Source organism: Tursiops truncatus, chromosome 7 (genome assembly GCF_011762595.2).
Source record: "Tursiops truncatus isolate mTurTru1 chromosome 7, mTurTru1.mat.Y, whole genome shotgun sequence".
Classification (NCBI taxonomy): domain Eukaryota; kingdom Metazoa; phylum Chordata; class Mammalia; order Artiodactyla; family Delphinidae; genus Tursiops; species Tursiops truncatus.
Genome location: NC_047040.1, coordinates 100,889,990 through 100,913,779, shown reverse-complemented (window position 1 = coordinate 100,913,779; position 23,790 = coordinate 100,889,990). Strand labels below are relative to the sequence as shown.

The window sequence follows — 23,790 nt, the reverse complement described above, 5'->3', positions numbered from 1 at the left end:
AAAGTGGGCTTCCCTGAACTGAAGTCAAAGTGTCAGCAGAGCCTTTTGGAGGCTCCAGGGAGAATGTTTCCTTGCTTTTCCAGCTTCTAGCGTCTGCCTGCATTCCTTGACTCACAGCCCTTCCTCTGTCTTCAAAGCTGGCTGGGTAGTATCTTCAAATCTCTCCCTGACTCTCTGATCTCTGTTCCTGTTGTCACATCACCTTCTTTGAGTCTGACCCTCTTGTCTTTCTCTTATAAGGACCCCTGTGATCACAGTTAGCCCATTTGGGTAATCCAGGATAACTTTCCATCTCAAGATTATCACTTAATCACATCCACAAAGTCCCTTTTGTCACGTAAGGTAGTGTTTTCATGGTTTCTGGGGATTAGGACATGGGCATTATGGGGGGGGGCATTATTTTGGCTGCCACAGATCCCAACATATCCGAGGTACGGCTGCTCTAACCAGAACCTGGTCTTTTCACCTGGGTCCCTATGGAGCGGAAAACCTCCAGGCTCTGGTGCCAGGGGAGCTAGAATGCCACCTTACACCTCAAAGCCAAGGATGCCCGGGGATGCTGTTAGGAAACAGACACTTCTTAAGTTTCACATAGAGTGGGGAAAACATCAAACAGGAAAGTGTCCTGTTTAAATCAATTACTCACCTGCCAGCCTTCTCTGAGGTTTTGCTTCTTCGACTACCCTCACTTTCTCTCTTCCATCTTCAATTTCTCGCTCCTTTGCCCAAGGATATGTTTAAGCCTCTTCTATCCTAAGAAAGCAAACAGCATTACCTTCCCAGGTAATGGGAAGCGGCTACAGCGGCTCTTGACCTAGGCAAGGTGGCAGTTCAAGAACCTTTATTTAACAGGAAATCAGTGCTCATTACACAGGACACCGTGTAGCTGCTGTACAGGACTCTTGACCGCCCTCTGTCTTTGTGTCCACCTACAAATGTTTCCTACCCTTCTCCAAATACAGAGCCCTGGCTCACCTGCTATTCCCCACCACACATCACTCCGCACCGTCCTCTCACGCAGCCCTGCCCGGCGTTTCCACCGTTTTCGCTTGGCACGAGTAGTTCCCACCACCTGGAATATCTTCCAGTCCTTGCTATTCTTCTTTACCCAAGAGATCTCTCCCGGCCCCTCCTGCCTCTGGTCACTGCTCGCGTCATCCATGAATCCCCAGGCAGCATTAGCGGCCCATCCTCAGGGCTCACACGAGGCTCTGCTCATGATGGATTTACTTCCGAGTGTCTCCACCTCCAGTGGACCACGAGCTCCTTATGCGTAGGCATGGAATTGCTCCCCTCTGCTGCCGCCGCGTCTAGCACAGCACCTCATACAAAGTAGTTACTCAGTACAGTTCTCATGGGTGACGGAATGACTCCCAACGTCCTGCTGCAGGTTCTCTTATGACTTCTGGTCCTCCTTGCCTCTCAGAATCCCGCTGAATTCGCAACATTGACTTGCTCCGAAGTCCCTCTTCTTCCCCAGAAATCAGCACCTCTTCCTGATTTCTTTTCTGTTCAACCCCTATTCATTAAACTCTTAACTCTGTGTGTTAGACACAAGGGGTACAAAGATAAATAAGACCCAGAGCCATGCCCTCAAGGAGGGTCTAGGTCAGGGTTTCCCATTCTTGATGCCACTGACATTTGGGGCTGGATAATTCTCTGCTGTGAGGGCCTGTCCTGTGCACTGTAGGGTGTTCAGCAGCATCTCTGGCCTCTGCCTGATAAGCACTGGCAGCATCCTTCTCCCAATCATGACGGCCAAAAATGTCTGCAGACACTGTCAAATGTCCCCTGTGAGACGGAAATGACCTCCGTTGAGAACCGCTGGTGTACATGCAGAGACATCAAGAAACAGAGAGAAAAATTTCCAAATGAGGTAGATGTAAGCACAAAGCACAAAAATGATCTGTAAGAAAATTAAATTGGAGACTTGGAAAATACTTGTATGTACACTGATGAACTGGCCAAGGATCTAAAGCTTCGTCACATGAAATAATTAAAAGGCAACACAAGACAGCATTTTCATAATGGGAGACGAGGGGGTTAAAACTTGTTCAGTCCTTGCTATGCAGAAGCTGCTTTGCATCTGTTGATTCATTTCATTCTCACGACAAACCTGTGAGGCAGGGATGGTTTTCCATTAGTTAGAGGAGGAAAGTGAGCTAACGACTTAAGGTTACCTGCTCAAGGCGACACCTCGGCTCCTTTGTATTCGCTAACGGCACCACATTCCTCTCCGCGCCCCGTCTTTGTGGTCAGCACACCGTCTTCTTCGAGCCACTCCAGTGTCACCCCCGAATCCATCAGTGTCATGTCTGGAGGACTGCAGCATCACAGTGTCTCATCTCTGTTCTTGTTTCCTTCTCTAATTCCCAGCTTGCCCCACCTCCAGTTTCACCCTGGTCCTCTCCACCCTAAACATTAGCCGGCATGAATCCTAATGCACAATCTGACATTGCACCCGCTTTCTTTCCGCTGCGAACCAAATTAAAGTCCAAGCTTCACGGCTTGGCTTTCTAGCCTCCTTTCTCTGAGTTCCACCCAGGTTCCTAGTCTCGTCTCTCACTGCCTCCTAAAGTACACGTCCTGCTCTGCTAATAGCCGCTAGTATATCTGAAGTGCTTACATTGGTTCATAGAATCCTTACAGCAGCCCAGTGAGATGGACAGTGCTGTTCTTGTTTTACCCAAGCTGCTTCATTTTTGCCTTTGCTCAGGCTGTTCACATCGTTGCCTGGACACCTGGTTCCTCCCTTGTGTCACCCGCTTTGCTCCAGGTGAAGCCTCCTGCAAGACTCCACTCTGACGTCACACCTTCCCAAAGCTGCCATCATTTAATGCTTGGAGATGGTTATTTTCTCTGTATAGTACATTGTCCCTGTATTTATGTCATATCCCTCTCACAGTAAGCTTCTAGAATGGCATCAGAACCGCCCTACACTCCTGGGGTTCTACCCTTAGTAGATGCTCAAATACACGTTATTTGAACAAAGTTGAGGCTCATTGCTCATGTGGTTTCTGACCTTTAAAATTTTTCATCTATCACAGCCGCCCTGGTAGCCCTATTGACCGGAGCATCAGGGCTACGAGGCACGCCTCCTGAGCCCTCGGCCAGCATCGCCTGCTCTGTCAGGACTCAGGGGCTCTGTGTCCCGTCTGCATCTGGGGACACCCGCGCCAGCCCTGAGCAGGGTGGAGCCTGGCGAGCGGGCACCCCTGCTCTCCCCCTACTCGCCCCGCCCCCTTTCCTCTAGCCTGGGGCCGGGGGAAGGATCCCCCTATGGCCCTCCTCTGCCAACAAAAGGAAGACCAATCAACCCCCGGATTCTGCGCAGAGGGGCCGCGGGAGCGCAGACGCAGCCGCAGCCGCCGGTCGCTCCCGCTCGGCTGCCACGGCCCCTGCTGGCGAGATGCGGAATCACAGAAAGCGTACGCCACCTCCCGGGCTTTATTGGCCTACGTCTGAAACCGTGACGTTTTGATGGTGGGGAGAGGGTGTGAGAAAGCAGGGAAGTCCGAGAAAACATTGTTTTGTTTCTGACCCACCCTATCCCTTTTCTGATGTTCGCGGTAGTAGCTTCAATAGCTGTCATTTCCAAGAGCTGACTCGGCTCCATTCGGTGCTAAAGTTTTCCCTTGCTCTACTGCGTTTAATCCTGCGGATGCCGTCACTTCCTCCCTTTCTGTGGATGAGGAAACTGAGGCACAGAGAGGGAAGTCGCTGTTCAAAGCCTCGCGATCAGTGGTGGAGTCGGGTTTCACACAGGTTGTGACTCCAGAAGCTGCGGCCTTGGAAGGTTCGATGAGGGCAGCCCGGTCCGTTACCAGGGCCGGTGCTCCACACGAGGCTCTGAGAAATGCGAAGGCCCCACGTCCTCCCGCCCCGCAGGCCCCCAGATCCAGAGCAGTACTCCATGATCTTTCCCTGGAGGTGGCGAACTTGCCGCTTGTTCCTCTTTTGATGCATCCTTGCCTCAAGGATGTTTGCACGTTTCAACGCCTGGCTTTGCTCCACATCAGCCATTTTCCCTGTGTAGGAGGCAGGAGTCTGCGCGGGGAGAGCCTGGATGGTGGGAAGCAACCTGGACTTTCTACCCTCTCCCAACAGAGGGAGAGAGACGAACCAAATCTGAGAGTCACTGAGTGTTGCAGGGGCCTTAGAGGTTATTTCGTTAGGTTCTTTCTTATAAGCAACAAAGAACCACTCAATGATCTAAACTGAAAGGAATTAATTGAAATGACAGTGGGTGGCTGGAGACCCCGGCTTGGAGAAGAGGCAGAAATAGGGGCAGGTCGATAATGGGCAGGACCACAGCCAAAGTCACGTCCCACAGTCAATCTGGCGTTAAGTCCTGCTGCTGCCTGGACGCCGCAGCTGGAGCCACCTCTGCTCCTGACGCAGCTGTCTCTGGAAGATGCATGAGGAATCCGCCACTTTGCGTCTGCTCCTTTTTTAGTACCTGATTCAGCATTCTGATGCCTTCAGGTTACACCTAGGTCACAGCCCTTCTGACTGCAGGGGAAGCTTTCTGCTTTCCAATGGGAAGCGACCCTGCCCACACGCCAGGACTTACATGGTTCGGTCTCTGAACCCAGGAAGGAGATCGGATGCTGGGCAGCCCCACAAGCCAAAAATGTCCACTACAGCGGTCATCTAGTTAAAATTTGTTTGCATCCCCTCCCCTCCCCCTACCTTAAATTACAGCTGAGATGCTGAGTCCTAGAGGGGAGAATGGCTTTCTTAATGACATCTCCTGTGCTAACACCAACCAACTGGATCCCATGAATGGAGCACTGTTGGGGGATCTCGAGGCTTTGGCTGGCTGGGGGAGGAATGGGGGCCAAGGTTGTTGTGCTGTCCTGCACTGTGCTTTCCCACGTCAGGCATTTCAAACAAAGGCACAGCTGTTTCTTGCTGGAAAGCCTGAGTCTTAGGTGTCTCTTCTGGCCACCCTGCCTTGTGGATGGCTAAACACACTAACGCCATTTCCTGCGTCTGGCAATTTCACTTTACAGGATGAGATCATTACAAGGTTTAGCAAGAGACTGTGTTTGTACTCTAGACTGGATGTTCCCACACCTAGCTGTGCTGAGAACCGTCCAGATTCCTCTGCCCTGCTAAAGGCCTATATGGGCAATCTCCTGGGCATGGGCAAGAAAAATCTTAAAAAAAAAAAAAAAATCTCGGGCTTTCTTGTGTGGCACATTTCTTGTGTGGCATTTGGGAACTCACTTCCCAGAACAGAAGCCTGTCTTCCAAAGGTAGAGAAGGTTCCGACGTCTCTTTATCAGCTGAAGTCCACCTGAACCCAAGGATGCAGAATTTCCAGGCTTAGAAATAGCTGGGACATTTCTCTAGATATCTGCATATCTAGAAACAATAGATACAATTGCTTATGTAATTGTAAAACAATATCACAATTGCTTATGACACCTATCTTCTCTAGACCTACCAGGCTCCTAAGAGGAGCTCAGCCACATGCATCCGTGTCCTCTGCAATTCCTGGCACCTAGCAGGCTCTCGATTCATGAACATTCAGCGTTATCCAGTCATTGTTCCCTCCACCAAACACCCAATACAAATCAGCCTTGAAAACTGCATGAATCAACTTGACAGTTGCCTTAGGAAGGTACTGCAGGATTGGAGCACTTCCCAAAACTTGGATCTGATCAGAATTCCAGGGGACCTGGACTGTCAGAAATCCTTGGCCTGTTCTCCAAAGGCCCAAGATAGCTCAGGCTTTTCAGTGAGTCCTTGTACCTGAGTCCGTTGGGCAGCAGGCCTTTTGTGTAGGATTTAGGTACTAATAAAGACAGCTAACAGGTACTTCGTACTGTCCTAGCACCTTACACGTTAGTGCATTCAATTCTTACCACCTTACAAAGTAGGTTTTATCACTTTCTTTGTTTCACTCATTTAACAGGCCCAGAGAACAGGCAGAGCTGGAATTTGAACCCAGGCATTCTGGTTCCAGAGCACTCATTTGTAACCACCATTTTTTTTTTTTCTTAATATAAATTTATTTTTGGCTGCATTGGGTCTTCGTTGCTGCACGCTGACTTTCTCTAGTTGCGGCAGGCGGGGTCTACTCTTCTTTGCGGTGCGCGGGCTTCTCATTGCGGTGGCCTCTCTTGTTGTGGAGCACAGGCTTAGTTGCTCCGCGGCATGTGGGATCTTCCCAGACCAGGGCTTGAACCCATGTCCCCTGCATTGGCAGGCCGATTCTTAACCGCTGCGCCACCAGGGAAGTCCCACCACTACGTATTTTTGAATAAACAAGATCCTTTTTTGGATATCCCAAATTCAGCTTTAACCTGGGCAGCTAAGACCAAAATAAACTTAGAAATAGCAATGACACACCTGTAGTCCAGAGGACCCAAAGGTCTCTACTTGCTGGCAGTGACCTGCTTGGCTTCCAGTCCACGCTGCCTGGCCTTCCTGGCTGAAGCCACTTAATCCCATTTGTCAAGTTAGTGGCTGCACACATGCCACCAGCAGCTGCTGTGTTCTTAGCACAGGAACCTAAGGAGGCCTTCTCTTTGTGCAAACGAGCCTTGCAGATGGTGCTGCACTGACCTCGTTATCTGACTCTAGTGACCGCTCCCTCACATTTGAATCCTGGCCAGGTCGGTCAAGTCTGGTTGTCTGGATGTCCCTAGGCTGGACCAGCCTGCCAGCAGAATTTCACACAGGACTCCCAGCAAGTCCTGAAGTAAGCCGTTATCACAGTAAGAACAATCTTTCCACCTTCTGTTTATATACTCTTCTCACAAATGACAAAACAGGCACTAGACACATTGAGACAAGGAGAGCCAGTGTGGGGCACGCAGGTATTCAGAACTCAAATCCAGGCAGACCAGGCAAGGTTAATGCATAGTAATAAATGAGATACAAAGTTGATGTAATTATTTAATGACAGGAAAATAATGTTATGAAACAAGATGGTTACAAATAGTGGGTAAGGATGACTTACTTCACCTTTGATTAAAAAAAAAGTATGTATACAAAACACTGGAGGGTTATGTATCAAAATATTGGCAGTATTTACTTCTGTTCAGGGATTAAATATTCTTCTCTTTGCTTTTGTGTACTTTCTGAAACATGATTATTTCTGAAACAAAAAAGAATAGTTACTGGAAAGAGAACAGTTATTAAATGCCAGAAGTCCAGCAATCAAGGTCTGAAACCCAGGACATGTCTAGCTAGGGGGACAGTGGTCGGGCCCAGGTGTGGAACAGTAAGTATATCATTCTTTCCTTTTCCTACTGCAGTGCTGTTTACCACTGTTTCTTCTACATTTGATACTTATATTTAATAGGAATCTATGAATAAGAACTGGTACAACAGCAAAATGATGCTAGCAACTTTGGTTTTAAATAGCTACAAAATGTAATAACCATTCTGTAGTTACAAAACACACTAAAAATAAAACATAAAACACACCAGAAATCAAAAGTTCCTACAACAAGTAAATAACCCCATCTGACTAAACCACTGACTTCGTTGCTCATTCTGATGTATGTTCATTTTCAATTTTCACCATAAATCTGTTTTTCTTTCATGGATCTGAAAGAGGCAATTTTTCTCAAAAAGATGCTCTGCCTTCTAAGTCCTTATGAAGAGTTGGAAGGGCTCACCAAACTCCAAACCACTTCAAACAAACAAGTTTGACTGAGGAGTGTCACCATTCTCTGTGCCTTTAAAAAAAAAAAAGTCTGCTAAGTTACCAAATGGATAACAGCAGAGTATTATTACACCTGTAAATGAGGCTCAAAACTCTCAGACCCCATCCCCGCCCTACCCTCCATGTCAGGACTGCTGGGGCACTTTACTCAAGTAACAATGACAACCCGTACTTCTTCCTCTTAAAAAAGTGAAATGGAGAAAGGATCACTGTTTTAAAATCCCACATATAAAAAAAACAGTGTCACCTTTAACCGGAGGTGCTTCTTAGGTATTTCCCAAAGCCCTCTGCCCTTTTACGTGGCAGCATTTTCCGCAGGGGGTCAGAAAACTACTAAAGTTAGGTCCAAGAAACAACTAAAGGTCCAAGAAACAACCAAAACTAAAAAAATAAACTGAGATAACTGCAGCTGTCCAGTGTCACCTGCCCTGTCTGGCAGGCTGACACAGCACCCTAAGCCATACAAGTCTTCAGACACCAGGAAGGAAAGGTACCAAAAGAATTACACTAGAACAGTCACCAGGTTTGGGAAAAAAAAGATTTAAACTTAAAAACATTCTATCATCACAAAGACTAAGAAGATCCCTTGCTCTGTCCTTGGCCAATCAAGAAATACTGAACTGTTTGATATCCCCAAAGAGACCCACTGGAAATATCAGTGCCAGCGCCGCAAGTCAATTCACACTCTTGTTAGATGAGTCCCAAATCCTACAGCAACAATTCCTTTGTTAGAGCAAGAAAAAAAAATCCATTTCAGGACAAAGGCGTGTCTTCAGTGAGAGAACTGCCTGCCGTCAGATGGTTTCTTGCTTATGTGCTTGAAGATCTTGGACTTCTCGACTTTTCTGGCTTTCTGGTAGCCGAAGCCACCGCCGCCACCCCTTTTTTTAAGTTTGCCGTCATTGCTGTTCACGTCTAAAGGGGGACGTTAAGGAAATCAAGCAACACAAAGACAAGGACTCCAGTCTACCGTCTGCAGAAGAACCAGCCAGCTGTACCCCAGGGGCCCCACCACCCCTCCCCAGGCCACAAACACACGCGAACATTCCAGACAACCAGGAGTGGCCACGTGACTGTGGACTAAAACTAGCAGGGCAGATGTTTAGCCCAGTGCAATACTTGTATTTTTCCACGCACTGAAGCCGAAGAGGTAAATCGCTAAGTGTATAGGAACACATTAAGAAATACTCCCAGTGTCAAAACAAAGTGACTTTCACCTCTGTTGGGAGCTGATTCAGAGGTGCCTGACCGAGTGGAGTTGCTCTTCCTGTCACAAGGGGACTCAACATGTCTTCACAACAGCAGACATTCACTCGATGCTCACGATGCGGACGGCCACCCAAACTGTGGTCCTCCAAGTCCCCTTGGGAGTTTCTACCACAGTGTTAACGAGCAGGCCTCACTCTAGCTGGCTGTTTCTTCTGTTGAAAATGTGTAATAAAACACATATTACATATCGTAACAGAAGCAACTGGACGTGTTCCCTTTGCCTTTTATCTTGAGTAGCACTTAGGTTTTCTTTCACTGGTCTTGCAATTTCCTTGCATGAAACGCTTCAATGACTGAGAGGATAAGAGCCCTCTGAGAGGTTCCATCTTGTCTTCAGCTTCTTCAAGGTATCCCGCTCCTCTGTGTACCCTGTATAGTGAAGCCACACAACCGCCAAGCCCTGCCCCTCTGAGCTTCTCCCCAGAACATACAACTCCCCCTGCTCCGTCTGCCACTCAAATTCTGATGTCTTTTTGAAAGCCATGAACTGTCTCGCTTCTGTAGTCTCCACCCTGACAATTAACCCCTGCCCACCCCATGTGAGCACTGACAAGAGGTCAGTGACCAGCTTGAAGGCCTGGGCCCTGCAGGCCTCGGCCAGAGCAGACACACCAACCCAAGTGCTAAGCCCCAAGGCCCCCAGTCAAGCTTCTGTCCCTTAATGCCTGGACGAATTCATAACCACAAAGAAAAGGATACTCAAATCAACAAAAGGAGGCACCTTGAAACCAAATGACAGAGCAACCTGAGGCAAGTTTAAGTTATTAACATTAAAGATCTGTTTCAGCGAATGGGAATCATACGCTCGAATGTATGACTTATACGCTTCCTGGGCTGACTTATGAAGGAAGTAGTTCTTTTCAATCAGTTTTTCAAGCTGAAACAGAAAGAAATATTGCTTTTAATGAAATAAAAAAGCACGTCATATAAAACATTTGTTCCAATACACTTGCTCCAAGCTCTGTAATACCTGCAAAATCAGGCTGCAGTTAAGAATAATGACAAAATTATTATAAGATACGGACTGAAACAACGTAGAGAGCTCTGGAATGTGGTCACCAGCACAACAAGACACCGCAACAATCACTCAGTCCATCCAAACTTCTCACTTTATGAAAAGGGAGACTCAGAGTACAACGACTGTCAATGAGACACTACAAAGGTGGTGCTGGGAAGACCCTTCCTCCCCCTCTGCCCTGCATACCTGAGACTGAATGTCAGAAATTTTGGACCAGGAAAACTCAAATTCACTTAATGGAACCTAGAAAACAAAAGCACGCAGATGAGTAAAGCAGGATGGCTCTGCTGCAGCTCGTCAGGCACTGAAGAGATGAAAGGGAACAGGCCTGTGGGATCCCATGGGCCAGACATCTGCTTGTCTCCCAATGCCAATGGGAAAGGCTTACCTTCCCTCTGTTCACTGCACAGGAATCACACTATGGAACCCTCTTGAAAGAAAAGGCGAGAAACTGGCAGGGGCAATAAATCACTGAAGCCCTTTTCTCTAAACAAAGATCTCTGTGGATGCAACGTGATGAAGCAGCTTGAAGCTTCTAGCTGAAGGAACCACTAGCCCTTCTCTCCAACACCACACTGCCCTGTGACTAGGTCACAATGATCACAAACTCCTACAGGAAGGATATTTCTTAGCAGTTCTAACTTATTAGATGACTGGGAAAGTGCAAGACCGGTGCTAGATGCTGGGGGAAAAGAACAGCTGCCCAAATCATGGGCCCTGCCATCAGGGAGCCTGCAGCCTTGGGCGGAGACAGGTAAGTGACGAGACAACTTGTCGAGCACCCGTGCTGGGGGGACATGAAGGAGGGCAGGGCCTCCCAGAGGAGACGGCAGCTAGCGGAAGCAGAGGCTATCTGAGAGCCAGGAAACAGGCATCTGGAGAAAAAGTGCAAGGGCTGATGGCAATCCCTAGGAACTGCTCCACGATGGGGGCAGCGGGGGAAGGAAAATCCACCAGGCGACACGGTGCCAGTGAGGAGGCCCGACAAGCATTCTCACGACCTGGCAAGAGAGAGGCCAAAGCCCGATTAGGGCGGACTGGAGACCAAAATCAGAGGAGTTGAAATATAACCCACTTTTCAAAACGGCAGATTGAGGAAAGGCGACAGGCAGTAGCCATGCTGGACCTAGTGATAGGAGAGTGGGTTTAGGGTTGAAGTTATTTTTTTGGTCAGTCACTTGAGATGGTAAAGAGCTAACTGCCAGGGAGGGACTGAGTCAACGAATACGGGCCTGAGGGAGGAAGAGGTAGGAAGGAATGGGTTCCCTTGGCCTCGGGCGAGGTGCAGACACCAGGGTGAAGACACGTGGAGAAAGGCTGCAGCAGGAGAGCAGAGATGACCGGTGTGGGGGAGTTCACTCACAAGGAGGGAAGAGGTTTCAAACACGGCTGGGGGGATGAGTGGAGACTGGGGACTGGATGCACCCTGCGCGACACGGAGCTCAAGAACGGGGCCTCGAGGATAGTTTTCTGCTCACACTTCCTGGGGGCGACCCACATAAATCTCATCTGCTAAACTGCTGTAACAACCGTCCGAACAGCATGGCGACGACGCAGGACTCCTCGGACACACCTAGAAATGGTGCTTAAGGCCACGTGCACCGGTAACGAACTCCTCTCGAGAGGACTCTGTCCCCAGCTTAAGGTTTTCCAAGTGAAGGTCTTTACCTTGGATTGCTTCAAGTAGCGAAGGAAACCCAGTTCTTCAGGGCGCAAAATGAGCAAGGCATGCCCTCTGCCGTTCAGGCCTCTGGCTGTTCTGCCCACACGATGAATGTATTCCTTTGGTGGAGAGAGAAAACCCGAGGTAATACACTGGTTTCCATGGCAACCCGTGGCGATCTGCACGTCCAGAACTCGCATGGTAGTGGACGGCAGTGTGCCAGCACATCAGTGTGAGACGGTGCCCACCTCCACCTAGTGGCGTCACGCAGCCCGTGACCATGCTCCCCAAAGCTAGTCCCCCATTCCTTCTGCAGGGAGCATCCCCACAGAGGTAACAGAGCCATGCCCGGGGCCAAGGAAAGCTAGACAGAACATTCCCGATAATTCTATGATCTAATCAAATGACTATTAAGTGTGCTTCAACTTCAAAAGGGCTTTGGGAAACATATTTAAATGCTGGCTGATAATTTATATAATCTATTGTTTGTTGAAATACCCAATAAAACTTATTTTATTACATATACTAAAGAATGGTATCTATCTCTGTAAGCAAATTTTATTTCCTTCTGACATCTACTGCTCTTAACAGATCCTAACTTAAGTCCCACGGACACCTCTCAAATCTCCTTGCACACACCCTCTTTGGGTCCTGCAAAAGCCCTAAACACTATCAGCATCAGAGAAATACTGCAGTCACTGCACATTAAAGGGATATTCTGTGGAATGTGGAATTTCTCAGGGAACCTTGGGGTCATCCGGAGGGTCATACTGAACAATCCAGTCCACTTCAGGAATATCCAGCCCTCTAGCTGCCACGTCTGTACACAACAAGATCCCCGAATCTGCATTGCAGAACTGGAAGAACGTGGTCGTACGCTTATTTTGTTTCTGCCTTCCCTAGAATCAAAACAAAACATCCATTGGATCAGAAAAGTTGAAGTTGTTTGCGGGAGGTCTCGATGTAGAATCCCCGAACTGTGGAACTATTACCCTGCTTTATTTCAAGTTCATAACCTGTGCTATTTCCTCAAGGGATGGCGTCCTCTCCTCCTTTCTGGTCCCCGCCCCTCCACCCCCAGCAAAGCTCCCTCCACACAGGATCAGCCACCCACTATCGCCCAAACTACTTAGAACTATGTTTGGAGGAGAGAGCAATACCTCAATCCCCACAATCTATATAACTCGATAAGTGTAAACTGTTTTTAATAAATTCATCATAATCACTTACATGAATGGCCAAGACCGGCAAATCGATGTAGTTCAGCAACTCATAGTGGTATTTCACGGACTTACAGGATGAAAAGAAGACCATTAGTTTCTTCTTCCGGTTCTTCTTAAGGAATGTAAAGAGTAGGAGGAATCTCTTTTCGGAAGGACAGACAACATATCCCTAGGAGAGGTTCAAGTGAACAGACACAAAATAATCAAAAGGACATTTTCAGCTTCATGAACTAATATAATTTGATGGAGAGCACAGATTAATACAGCATATACACTGTTATGCCTCACCTACAGCAAAATTACTGCCTTCATTATAACAACGCATTCCTAAAATAAGACTAATTTTAACTACTGACTCCTTTTATTGGCCACAATCACTGGATACTAAATACTTTCCATATTTCTGAGACTACTGGTTATTAAGTTCTTGTAATCATAATATACCAATACCTCTATTAACTAGAACCCTCAAAGTGTATCAATGATTCATTTTTAGAAGGTCCTTAACAGCAAGATCGCAAATAACCACACTGTCCTAAACACGATAACAAAGCTGGGTGAATATATTTTTAAAAACTAAACCACCAACGAAAGGTTTTTAAGCTAAAGTGTTACAGGAAACATATCATTCATCAAGACTCAACCTTACAGCTCTATTTTTAATCAACCCAGTCTGGATCTCTGCCACCTCATTTCCACAGCGAGGCGCCTGAATCCAGCCTCTCTGCCTTCTAACTAACTCACCTCACATCTTAGCGCAAGAGATGATTAAACAGCGAAATGTTTTTTACTCATCTAAAATTGGCAGTGATATATTTAGTTCATTAACCCATTTGCTTCCTAGACGATCCTCCAAACACTTGCAAGGAAACACCAACGATCCTTAAAATTGAAGGTATTGACAAGAAGTACCTGCTCAAGACCATCCACGGTTGCATGAGCTTTATCGTCATCAACACCAACATACAAGGGCTCCTTTTTCAGAGAAATCCTTGCCAGGTCTTCAACTTTCCGGGTTTGTGTGGCAGAAAAGAGCATGGTCTGTCTGCGGGCTGAAACACACCCACATAAACATAACCCAGATCCTTCAGGGAACCTTTAGAACTGCTTCACAACTAAAAACGCTCTCAATGGAACTATCAGAAATGAGAGACATGGTATCACTATAAATAGTAAGAAAGGAACACCATGGACAACTTTATGTCTAGACATTTGACAACTAAGATGAAATGGATAGCTTCCTTGAAAAAGAAACTGCTAAAGCTTGCTCAAGAAGAAACAGAAAACCTGAATAGCCTTGTATCTATTAAGGAAATTATAGTTAAAATCTTCATGTAAAGAAGACTCCAGCCCCAATGGCCTCTGCTGTTGAAGTCTATCAAACACTTAAGAAATATTATCAATATTTCATAAACTCTCCAGGACACTGAAGAGAGCTTACTTCCCAACTCATACTTTTTACAAAGTTTTAGCAAAGGGAATCCAGAAATATATATAAAGGATAATGCACCATGACCAAGTGGGGTTTATTCTCGGAACGCAGGGTTGGTTAACAGTTGAAAATTAACCAATATAATTTACCATATTAACAGACTAAAGAAAAAACACCTGATCATTTCAACAGACACAGAAAAAACATCTGTCAGAATTTAACATTTATTTCTGATTTAAGAAAAACCTCAGCAAACTAGGAACAAAAGGGATCACCCTCAGTCTGACATAGGGCATACAGATCTAGAGCATCTACAGCTAACATCATACTTAATGGTGAAAGACTGAATGCTTTCCCACCTAAGATCAGGAGTAAGACAAAGATGTCTTCTCTTGCCAGTTCTATTCAGGATTATACTGGAGGTTCTGGCCAGCTCAATCAGGCAAGAAAACAATTAAGTGGAAAACTTTATCTCACCAAGATATGAAAAAACCTGTACACTGAACTCTGAAACACTGCTGAGAGAAATTAGGGAGCTAATAAACGAAGATCTACCTCATTCACGTGTTGAATGACTCAACATTGTCTTCCACCAATGATCAATATTCAGTACAATCCCAAGATCCCCAGAGATTAACCAACTGATTCTAACATGCATATAGAAATGCCAAGGACAATTTTGAAAATGAACAAAGCCAAAACAATTTTGAAAATGAACAAAGTTGGACGGTTAACACTACCTAATTTCAAGATTTAACAGGAGGAACTGGAAATTCCATACACTGCTGATGGGGATGTAAATTGGTACAAGTTAAACATACACCAGCCACTCCATTCCTAGGTAATCACCCAACAGAAAAGGAGATACATGCCCACAAAAAGAGCTGTAGATGGATGTTCAGAGCAACTTTATTTGTAGTAGACTGAAACCGTTAACAACACAGTCGTCCATCAACAGTTAAATGGATAAACAGGTTGTGGCATATTTATACACTAGAACGCCACTGAGGAATAAGGCAAAGAACTACTGATATGTGTAACGGCACAGACGAATCACAGAAGGATTTGCTGAGCACAAGAAACCAGACAAAAAGAGTTACACTGCATATGAATTCATATGAATCCCTGGAAAATGCAAACTGATCTACAGTGACAGGAAGCAGATCAATAGTCACCTGTGAGAGAGGTGCATGGCAGCTGTTGGAAGCAGGTGACGGTGAGAGGGAGGGATTACAAAGGCACAAAGAAAGTTTTGAGGGTTATGGAAATGTTCACTGTATTGACTGTCGTGATGGTTTCGAGGTGCAAACAGGCCAAAAACGTATCAAATCATACATTTAAAATATGTACAGATTATTATGTTAATTATACCTCAATGAAGTATTAAAAAAACAATTGTATAATGTACTGAACTATGGTGTTTTTATAGATATAAGCAGTTTACAATGTTTCAAGTACTATAACCAAGGTATGTACCACTCAAACATAACACAGAAAGCAGCAAGTCAATGGCTACCCAGGAGATGTGAGATGGGGTGGCGGGGACGGACGGGAACAAGACGTACGTTAGGACTGTTCAACTTGCATGGCAGCCTCTCAAATGGCAAAACCACTGCATTAAGTCACTAGTGAGAGTGATGCTTATGTTGCAAACTACATCTGAGGGTGACTGGCACAACCACTTCACTTGCTAAGTTAAAATTCTGACATTAGTAGTTTTCATACAGGAAGAACTCTCATCTCCTTCCAACAGCTACTCGGCAAACCACATGCAGATGCTACCTACTTACTTGGCAGAAGTTTAATAATTTGCTTTAATTCTTCTTCAAACCCAACATCCAAGATACGATCAGCCTCATCAATAACCAGACACTGTAGGTTTTTATACATAAACCCTGGTGTATTCTGACAAGACAAAGGACAAAGAAAAACTGTTAGCTGTCAAGTTTATGTTTCACACAGACAAAAGATGGGGACCACAAAATAGTGTTCTCTTACCTGCATATGGTCCAGGAGACGGCCCGGTGTGGCCACAATGACGTTGATCCCATTGGCAAGCTTCTGTGCTTCAGCAGATCTGTTACTGCCACCCATTATTAACCCATACGTGTGAACATGGTGTGTCATCAGTTCCTTAAGGACACCAAAAGTCTGCATGGCCAGTTCCCTAGTAGGTGAGAGGATAAGGACTCCTGTTCCTAAAAAGCAAAAGAGGATATACAGTGAAAGTCAAACTGTAGTTATCACCAGGAGTCCACCAATAGCTACAATAGACTTCCAATGGGATACTGGCAGAACCAATGGGACCACAGACTTACCATTCCTGGGCATGAACCTTAACTTAACAATGAGTTCGACTGCAGGAATGAGAAATGCCAGGGTTTTGCCACTGCCTGTTTTTGCAGCTGCCAGAAGATCCCTAAAAAATAAGAAGGAAAAGGAGAGAGACATTTAGTCTACTCATTCAACAAGTACCATGTACTATCACACATGTTTTAGGCACTGAGGCTGGATCATAACAAGAAAAAAGTCCCCACCTTCTCTATCACTGAAATCAATCATGTGGGTTATAAATACTTAACTCAAAAATAAGAACTGTGCTAAAAACAGAAGTGAACAATTTTCTCCAAACATCAGTAAAGAAGCTAAAGCCTTTAACGAAGGTTGGGTATGTTACCCAACACGGTGCAAGATCAATAGAACATACTGGTATTTTCTTTCCAAACTACTAGCACTAAAAATAGCACTAATGCCCAAACCTCAATGTTAATCATACCTGCCTTCCAGAAGTGGTCTGATACTTTTATGCTGAATTTCAGTCATGTTTGTAAAGCCCATTTCTTTTATTGCCTTCAGAGTGTTCTCATTGACAAGATTAGTCAGAGAATCAAACGAAGTATCCTCAAAAGCTCCTAAAGAGAAGACAGTTTATCATTAGCAAATTTATCTTTTCTTAATACTTAATATTGCTAGCTTCCTAAATTAGTTTTGCTGATTGAAAACATTACTGGGTTGGTGTCAAGCTTAGAAGAGCTTCTTCCAATAAGAAGAGAATAAACCCCAACCATTCCTATAAAAAACCCTTATACCTTTGTAGTTTCTCCACTGCTAATGGCCGTGTGATGTAAAGTCCAGAGCCTATACTGTAACAAAATAACAGACGGAGAGGTGGTACAGTCAAGGGACTTGTATGAAATGAAAATGCCAAGGTGGCGGGAAGGGGAGAGGGGAGAGGCGGGGGTGGTTTGCAGGGGGAGAGTTCAGAGAGAAATGAAATGTTTAAGAAATGTGAAATAAAAAGTGAAAGCATTCAGTGTAATAAAAACTGAATACGAAATCAATCAAAATAGTAACTCTCACTCCAGAAAGACAACTGAGAAGAGTCAGATGTAGCCACAGATGGTTAGACTGTACCCATATATCAGGTGTGCTGTGGTTCTCCAGCACGGGGAGGCATCAGGATCACCCGGGAGCTCCCCGCCCCACACGTGCCCTGGCTATAACCCAAGTTTTGGCAACCTTGACACCACTGACATTTTGGGATGGATAATTTTTTGTTGCGAGAGGCTGTCCTATGCATTATAGGATGTCCTGCAGCATCACTGACCTCTACCTCCTGGATGCCTGTAGCCTGCCCCCAGTTCTGACAACCAAACATATTGGTGGCCAACCCTCATGGTTTGCCTGGGACAGAGGTTTAAGGGATGCAGGACTTTGAATGGGAAAACTGGGATGAGCCGGTCACCCTACCTGGGAGGTAAAATTACCCTGTTTGAGAACCACTGCCAAAACCTTTGCAATTTTGGTTATGGAGATTGGGTGCTGGGCCTCAATTATTTTAATAAACAAAAAACCCAAACCAAACAACCCAAGCAACTGCTAGACATTTCTGGTTAGGAGCAACTGATTCTAGCCTAAACGCTTGACTTTACAGGTAAAGAAATAGAGGCTACAGGAGGTGACTCTGGCACAAGCCCCTCAATAAGGTTAATTTCACCCTTCTCTTTTAGTAATGGAGCCAGTATTGAACCTCTGGGCTCCAGACTTCCGGGCCAATGATTTTCCTACAACATGGAGTGAGCTTTAGAAAGTGACAAACCAAAGGAACAGAGGACCCCAAGAACTATTCGTGTGCATGTCAAAATATTTAGTGTTAGAAATAAAGAAAAGGGAAAAATAGAGAAAGAAACAACAAGAACTAAGGCACACAACGTGGATGATAAAAAGCAATAGTTAGATATAAAACCATTTCTTGTCAATACTTATTTTTTCCAGGTAAATTAAATGCCACAATTGAACCTTTAAATACTATAATCCAAGGAGGCATGCCATTTTAGAGAAGATCTATCTGGAAAACGTTGATAGCTACCTGTCAGTCCCAGGGGCAGGCTGGGTACCATGCTGTCATCGTCCTCATTGTCTGGCTTCTCCACACTGTTCTCTGTTTCTTCAGGAGCCTGGGCACCATCTTCAGAGTCTCCTTTGTCTTCAGTTTTTGCTTTTTTGGAATCTTTGGATTAAAGGACAAACCGCCCCCCCCCAAATTTTTTTCTTAAAATAAGAATACCAGATGAAACCATAAAATAAAAGACGTGTGATGCAAAAAGGCATATTTTCAAAAGCTTAACATATTTTCAGTTTTAATTTGCTAAGAATCTCTTTTTCCTGATTAAAAAATCTGGCTATATTAAAAAACCCAGTGGGACACACACTTTATTTTTTAGGCTTCTTAATACATATTCTTTTACTGAAGTATAGTTGATTTACAATATTGTGTTGGTTTCAGGTATATAGCAAAGTGATTCAGTTCTACATACATATATGTATATATTGACATTCTTTTTAAAAAATTCTTTTTCATCATATTGAATACAGTTCCCTGTGCTATACAGTAAATCCTTGTTCTTTGTTTTATATATGGTAGCATGCATCTGTTAACCCCATATTCCCTATTTATCCACCCCCCGTCACCTTTGGTAACCATAAGCTTGTTTTCTGTCTGTGAGTCTGTTTCTGTTTTGTAAGTTCATTTGTACTATTTTTCAGATTCCACATATATGTGATATCATACAATATTTCTTTCTCTGTCTGACTTACTACTTATGTATTATACCATCTTAAGTGAGCAAGAAATTTTTTATAAGCTGAACTAAACAATTTAAGTATGTTAATCACACCCAGTTCTATAAACTTTACTGAGAAAAAAAACAAGGGCAAGCCATTAACGTTTTTTAAAATAACTTGTAACAAGCACCGGTTTTTCCTCCTATGCCATTGAACACAAATTTTCTATAAAAGCTAATTTTGTTTTAAAGGGGAACAGAAACACAAAAGGCTCTTCATGTTACTAGAGGCAGACAGCAAAGCAAGAGCAACAATCTACTTAGCTGGGCGATAGAAACTGGCCTGTTCCTTGAATGTAAGTGGTGAGGGGAGGAGAGGGAAGGCCTCCTGGCTTTTCATTTCTACATCCACAACTTTCGTAACATAGTCCCTTAAACTACCTTTGCAGTCTTACCTCCCATCATGATCTTAAATGTTCCACTCTGGGCCAAATGGGTTAACTACCATGCTGGGCTTTTACAAGTTTATGGCAGCAAGTGATGCTAGTTAGAACAGAATTGACCTAAACCAGAACTCAGACTCTTTGTAGCCCAGGACTGGCCTCTTCCTTGGACCTTACTACCACCCTTCTGGGAAATGGTCAACACTGCAGGACCCACACGTTCAAAGGCCATGGATATTATCAGCTGGTCTTCAAGGCTTATTACTTCTGTTTTCCTTAAAACAGTTCTTAACGGTTACCAATAGGATTTAAACTCCCAGCCCTGTGATTCAATGCTTGAGAGAAGAAATAATATCACTTCCTTAGGCATACTCAGAACAAGAATCCTAAGGGCACTAATCATTTTAGAATAGGATTACACTCACTTTAAATCAAAACTGTAATATCTAATCCTCATGCTTTTCTCTATCTTATTTCACTTTTTGTTTAAACGATTTCTCATAACTTACGAATGTATTATAGCCTGTAGGTAGTAAAAAGACAGCCATGCATGTTTGGAAAATTCAAAGTGTCTTTCTAAATGAAACCTTTATTTCAGACAAAAGATGAATAGGATATGCTAACACAAGTGCCTGCAAACTTCTATAAAGGGCCAGACTGTAAATATTTTAGGCTTTGCAGGCCATATGGTCTCTATCACCACAAAGGCCAAGTAAAAAAATGGGCATCTCAGTGTTCCAATTAAGCTTTATTTGCAAAAATAGGCAGAAGGCTGAATAGTCTGCTGACACCTGTTCTATCTTGTCTTGAAATCTCTGCTTGCTCACATTTCAATTAAAATGCCTATTCTTTCACCTAAGCTTATTCAATCCAAGAATCTTGCAAAAGAAAATAGCCCTGCCTCCCCAGTCCTGGCCATTCTACTCACTTGGAAATTAACGTTCCATTTATTCAGAAGTTTCCTAACTGCTATTTTATACACTTTGCATATCCAAATTATCACTAAGTTGCCTTTCAAAGGCAGGAATTTATTGTAGGAAAAAGGAATGGGGCAAAAAAGACGTAAATGAAAAGAATCGCTAATGCAAAGTCCTTGACACATAAAGACCCAAGACAGATTCTACTACCAGCCCAGATTTCTTTAGTGTCAGTAATTCCACAATTCTCTTTGGAAACAGGTAAACCTAAAATATTTCCCATAAGATCTTATGGAAAAACCCGAATGAACTTTCTGGCCAGCCCAATACTATGTCATAGTACGTTCTGTTTATCATAAAAAGCTCAGATAGTTAACTGCCCAAGAAGAGCAGTATTTTGAGAAACGTTAAACTGCAGTCCCCTCCGGCCCCCTCAATGTTTGCTTTAGCTACCAGGCTAGTTTCTCCTATGCCAGTAAGTACAGAGGAGTCTTGCATGTCATGTGGACATAAGAAGAAGAGAGGAAAAGCAGAATGATAACTTGAAAACCTGAATAGCTTAAGTTCAACGACAATACATACCAGGCCCAGCATCATCCACTATTTTTCTCTTTTTCTTCTTCTTCTTCTTCTTTTTTGATTCTGAATTGGGAGACTGTATTGCTGCTTCCCCACTGGTCAGCGTGGTAGATTTCTTGGAGGATTTTTTAACTTTTACATTTTCCACTGTTTCTTTAGGTAAGTCTCCATTTTTCTTGGAGGATTTTTTAACTTTTACATTTTCCACTGTTTCTTTAGGTAAGTCTCCATTTTGGGCTTCTGACCAGCCTGCATTCATAGACTGTTTTAGGAATTTTTTAACTTTTCCACCTACTACTGCTTCTTCAGAGATGTCTCCATTTTGGGTTTCTGACAAGCCCACATTCACAGACTGTTTTAGGGACTTTTTAATTTTTCCACCTCCCACTGTTCTTTCTGACACATCTCCATTTTGAGTTTCTGACAAGTTCACAGCTGAGGCCCCTGTTTAAAAACAGAACACACATATTGACAAAGAAGGAAAGGTTTACTTAGAAACACTGGTATCCCAAATGAGAAATGTCATGGCTTCCAGGACTGAAATGATTTAGTTTTTACTTTCCTGTCATGTATATTAAGACAACTTCCAATTTTACAGTGTTCTACTGCAGGACAAATAAATTAAAAAAAAAAAAAAAGGGAAAGCCACACTGATTTTTTAACTTAAAAAACCACATCTCTGTCCATAAGGAGTTAAAAGCCTGGACCAGGAAAACTTCAGTGAGGTTAAATAAACAGATGGGGCCAATGTTACTTACAAAATATACATTCTAATATTAGGTATCTGACAAATATACTTTCCTAGACATCAGTGAGTTGAAAATTCTGTTGATGTAACCACTTATTTGTCTTGATATTTATCATATATAAACGCCTAAGACTGTCTTTACAAAAGTTCCTGTTTATATACAGAAAAAGCACCATCATCTGTTACCTTTAACTAAAGTAGTTAGCAACGCTTTGTTATTCTATAGGAAATGGAAATATAAGGGAACTTCAAAAACATTATTCCTAAAACCCACACACCTCTTCTCTCCTCCAGGATTTCTTTCAATCAACTGATCTCTGCAGAAAACCAGCTAGTGTAAGGCATTATGCCTCCAACACTGCCCTAGGGGGCTTCTGTATTATACAGGACCAAAAAAGGTTAACATAACTTCAGGATGTCTGACCCACTGTCAGGAAGTTAGGACTGCAAATGAGGTACGTAAAGAAAAGTGACATTCAGGTAAAATGCCTTTCATGGAAGTCTTTAAGGATGCAAATACGTAGAAGCTCTTAAGAAATTTATAACCTAAAGTTAGTGGTGACAGGAAGACAGGGCACGAGATTACGCACATGCGTATGATATATGCAAAAAGTCACTTTGGGAGCTGAAAATGATGAAGTTCTTCAAGAGTCGAAACAGAGGGCAGGTGGGTAGGGGAAGGCAAGGGTATCAGGAATGTTCTGTGAAGTGCGACACCCAGCTTGTTCTGAAGCGACAGAGACACGAGACAAATGATGTGAAAGGAAGATGCGGGGAGGTGAGAAAGTTCCACGTGACTGATTGGAAACGGGGGTTGGGGATGACCCTAGAGGTGGTGAGGAAGTCAGAAAGGGAGGGTGGAAGTGGGGCAGGCTGGAAACGAACTCTTAGAAGCCTCGTGCCCGAACTCTGTAAGGACAAACTGCTGCTCAGAAACGGCAGATCTGGGGCCACGCGGAGAGTCGGCATCTGCGCGGGGCCCGACGGGAGGCCGCCCCGGCCTGCCTTTCCACGCTCCGCAAGCACGCGCGCTCTGTGGGGACGCTGCCAGCGCTACATCGGGGCCGCAGGGCCTCCCCACCAGCGCCGCTCGGCCCCGCGGCCGCCGCAGAGCGCCACGGACCACGTGCTGGCTCCCTCCGCAACCCAGGCCGCCGCGAAGCTCAGCGCATCTCACCCTGGAGCTTTAGGTTTCGCTGTCGCAATTTGAGGTTCCGCTTCTCGATCTTCTTGCGTAAAAGTTTCATCGGTAAATGAGACATGTTGCCGGTGAAGTGCCTTCTCGGCGGCGCTACACCCGGCTTCTCTGCTCTCCCCGGTGACGTTACCTCCTTTCCGGCCACCCGAGCTCAGTTCAGCCAGCCGGAAATACGTCACAGGAGCGCTCGCGGTCGGCGGAGCGGAAGTGGGTCCGGAGCGGAAATGCTTCCGGGCGCGTGCGCCGTCTTACCCTTGGAGAACGGATTCTCTGCAGCGCCCTCTAGGGGAACGTAGGACTGGCCCTGCGCTGTGTTCCTTCGCATTGTGCCCGAGCCAGCAGAGCACTGGGGACATGTGGTAGTTTGAGCTTCTCCCGGGGAAGTGGGAAAAATCAAGGCCGAGCAGAGGGCCTTAGGGAGTCTCCATTCTTATGTTCCTACCCTCTTTGGATCCTGGACGATTTAAGTTGAGTAGTACCTAAATTATGTAGATGTGTGTTTTCAAACTTGTTTGACTGCTCTCCTTAGTGAGAAATACACTTTCCATGTCAC

At 44.8% G+C, this 23,790-nt stretch overlaps 1 protein-coding gene across 1 annotated transcript; it reads right to left on the bottom strand.

Moving 5' to 3' along the window:
* Positions 1 to 6,896: 6,896 nt before the first annotated feature.
* On the bottom strand, positions 6,897 to 23,389 carry DDX18 (DEAD-box helicase 18). Its single transcript, XM_019931906.3, has 14 exons — positions 23,217 to 23,389; positions 21,295 to 21,735; positions 18,659 to 18,799; positions 17,066 to 17,201; positions 16,608 to 16,708; positions 16,288 to 16,487; positions 16,080 to 16,194; positions 13,770 to 13,909; positions 12,865 to 13,026; positions 12,381 to 12,533; positions 11,640 to 11,753; positions 10,158 to 10,214; positions 9,653 to 9,830; positions 6,897 to 8,599 (listed from the first exon to the last, which is right to left on the bottom strand). The coding sequence occupies exons 1-14, from the start codon at positions 23,299 to 23,301 to the stop codon at positions 8,457 to 8,459; spliced, it is 2,166 nt and encodes a 721-aa protein (XP_019787465.1). The 5' UTR covers positions 23,302 to 23,389; the 3' UTR covers positions 6,897 to 8,456.
* Between the last annotated feature and the right edge of the window lie 401 nt (positions 23,390 to 23,790).